At 53.0% G+C, this 3,247-nt stretch overlaps 1 protein-coding gene across 1 annotated transcript in view; it reads right to left on the reverse strand.

Moving 5' to 3' along the window:
* Positions 1–281: 281 nt before the first annotated feature.
* The window catches only part of ACTG1 (actin gamma 1), a 3,467-nt gene continuing 501 nt past the window's right edge, over positions 282–3,247 (reverse strand). The window contains exons 2-6 of the mRNA XM_019515794.1: positions 2,840–2,972; positions 2,508–2,747; positions 1,705–2,143; positions 1,390–1,571; positions 282–1,275 (exon numbers count right to left, since the gene is read on the reverse strand). Coding sequence (XP_019371339.1) covers positions 1,132–1,275; positions 1,390–1,571; positions 1,705–2,143; positions 2,508–2,747; positions 2,840–2,962 — 1,128 coding nt within the window. The 5' untranslated portion in view covers positions 2,963–2,972 and the 3' untranslated portion in view covers positions 282–1,131. The remainder of the gene's footprint in view (positions 1,276–1,389; positions 1,572–1,704; positions 2,144–2,507; positions 2,748–2,839; positions 2,973–3,247) is intronic.

Here is a 3,247-nt window from a genome sequence, read left to right on the forward strand (position 1 = left end):
AGACTTCAAGTCAAACCTGAAATTCAAGGCACATCCAGCCAAGAGGCAGCCTGGCAGGCCTCCACCATGCCTGCTCCATCACTTCTGACACCTGCCCAGCAGGTAGGCATCTGCTTTTAGACTAGACTGAGCAAGCCCACTCCTGTCATGCAGCTGCTAGCTTCCCTGGGGAAGGAAGCTGGGCCCTTGTCTCAGACCGGGATACAAGGCTCCTCACCCTGACAGAGAAGCCCCCACCTAGCAGGGGCCAGCATAGCAGGAAGGACAGTACACGTGTGTCTTTTACTGCAGCGCTTTTATTTTCCTTACAATGACATGTTGTCGGGCATTACAATTCTCGACCTTAGGATGACTTACAAGTTTTGGTTTTCTACTGTCATGTGAGAACATTAAGGCAACGTACAAAAAAACTCTTACATAAATTAAACGGGATGCAGAAATTTACAGGTGTAAATGCAGAGTCTCAGCAACTCAAGTCGAGTTAACTTTTAGCCCCGTGTGATGTCTTGCTGGGATACAGGTGGGCAGGAAGATGGAAACGGGCTCCTAAGGCTTGGATGTGATATGTTTTTCCAACTTTGCTAGAACGGCAGCAACAGAAGTGAACTCTTTGATGGACTCCTACCAGCCTCTACATGAAAAACCTGGAATACTCAGCGCTTTACAGATTGGAGTCTGACCTCAAATACCCTGTACAGATCTAGTCTCCGGCCCATGAGCTCAGGCTCCAGGCAGGTGTCACTCATCAATAGTAGCAAAGCCAGGAGCACTCTGGTCTCCTCGGCAGATTCTCTTCCACAAAACACAAGTTAATCTTGGCAGCAGGGTCACACCAGTAACTGCACCTGTACCAGGGTCTAGATCAGATGTGTACAGGGTATTTTGCTAGAGTGTACACCAAGGGAACAGGGAACTTGAATACAAGGTCAAATCAGCAACAGCATGGCAATCCAACAGTGCTGACATGTGTCTAACATCAGATACAGACTTTCCAAGGGCAAGTTTCTTTGAAAGAAGGCTTATTCCAGTTTTAGGAGGCTAGCATGAGGTGTATAGATTTGCCTGGGCAAACATATACTAGTGAAAAAAAATACTCATGCAGCAGATGCTGGGCATCCGCTCGCAGTCCATTTAGAAGCATTTGCGGTGGACAATGGAGGGGCCAGACTCATCATACTCCTGCTTGCTGATCCACATCTGCTGGAAGGTGGAGAGGGAGGCCAGGATGGAGCCGCCGATCCAGACAGAGTATTTGCGCTCAGGGGGAGCAATAATCTGCAAGGCAAGAGAGACAAGTCAGCCGCAGAGCCAGGGCTTTGGAGGCTACCTCCCCTCACAAATCCCTAGCCAAAAGAGAGGGTTTGCTCTTGCCCTGGAAGCTGCACCTACCTTGATTTTCATTGTGCTGGGTGCCAGGGCTGTGATTTCCTTCTGCATTCTGTCAGCGATGCCAGGGTACATGGTGGTACCACCAGACAATACTGTGTTGGCATACAGGTCCTTTCGGATGTCTACGTCACACTTCATGATGGAGTTGAAAGTGGTCTCGTGAATACCACAGGACTCCATGCCTGGAGAAGGAGGTTGCCAGGTCAGCATGCAGCCAGTCACCCAAGCCTTGTGCCACCAGCCCCTCCCCACTGCACTCAGACCCATGACCCCTAGCACAGGTGTGTTCCAAGCACGTGCTCCGTAGACACCTACCTAGGAAGGATGGCTGGAAGAGGGCCTCTGGACACCTGAACCGCTCATTGCCAATGGTGATCACCTGCCCATCAGGCAGCTCATAGCTCTTCTCCAGGGAGGAGGAGGAAGCAGCTGTGGCCATTTCCTGTTCGAAGTCCAGGGCAACATAGCACAGCTTCTCCTTGATGTCACGCACAATTTCCCTCTCGGCTGTGGTGGTGAAGCTGTAGCCTCTTTCTGTCAGGATCTTCATGAGGTAGTCTGTCAGGTCCCGGCCAGCCAAGTCCAGACGCAGGATGGCATGGGGCAGAGCATAACCTTCGTAGATGGGCACAGTGTGGGTGACACCATCCCCAGAGTCCATAACAATGCCAGTGGTACGACCAGAGGCGTACAGGGACAGCACAGCCTGGATAGCAACGTACATGGCTGGGGTGTTGAAGGTCTCAAACATGATCTATAAGAGGGGAAGGGAAAGAAAACCATGGTTTCAGTGAAAACCAAACAAACACAAAACCCCTCATCCCAAGCTGGTTCACTCAAATCCAAATTAGATCACACATCATGCTGGCATGCAAGAGTGGGATGTGTGGAGAAAAGGGAGGGGAAAAAGAGAAAAAAAAAAAAGGCAAAGAAGGCAGGCAGAAAATACACAAATAAAAAGAAACCTGAGACTTCAGGAAGGAAGTGCCAGGAGGAGAACAGAACCCTGGAACAGGGAAAGAAAAAGGCGAGTTTAAGGAGATGCCACAAAATTGAAGAGGGCTTGTGCTGCGCAAGGGATGGAGGCGCCAACGGCTGCTCCCGCAGGGAGCCCCTACCTGTGTCATCTTCTCCCTGTTGGCCTTGGGGTTCAGGGGGGCTTCTGTGAGCAGCACAGGGTGCTCCTCCGGGGCCACACGCAGCTCATTGTAGAAGGTGTGGTGCCAGATCTTCTCCATGTCGTCCCAGTTGGTGACAATGCCGTGCTCGATGGGGTATTTCAGGGTCAGGATGCCTCTCTTGCTCTGGGCCTCATCGCCCACGTAGCTGTCCTTCTGACCCATGCCGACCATGACGCCCTTTAAGAGACAAACACAGGAGGGGCGAGGTTAGGGCCACAGCTTTGGACCGGCTCCGTGGCGCCACTCGGGGTGGTCTCCGCCCAACTGACCTGGTGCCTGGGGCGCCCCACGATGGAGGGGAACACGGCCCGAGGAGCATCGTCTCCTGCAAAGCCAGCTTTGCACATCCCAGAGCCATTGTCGATGACAAGCGCTGCGATTTCTTCTTCCATTGCAGAGGATCTGGGGGGCAAAAGATGAGGAGACCTGTGGTCAGTGGTGTCGAGCAGACGCCTTGCCAGGCAGGATTCGGTTCCCCCCAGCACCCCACCCAGCTCAGGGCTCCACCCCCTGATTATGCATTGCATTGTGTTTTAAGAACTGCATAAAAAAAGTGGGGGGCACTGCTGCATCTCGCAGGGAGGGGGCAGCGCTACAGCCCCCTCCGCCCCCTGCAGCACCCTAGCGTGCACAATCTCCCCCGGAGCCCCGCTCCACACAGCTCCCCTCCTACCCGC

Source organism: Gavialis gangeticus, unplaced genomic scaffold (assembly GCF_001723915.1).
Source record: "Gavialis gangeticus isolate Ggan-Ray unplaced genomic scaffold, GavGan_comp1, whole genome shotgun sequence".
NCBI lineage: Eukaryota > Metazoa > Chordata > Crocodylia > Gavialidae > Gavialis > Gavialis gangeticus.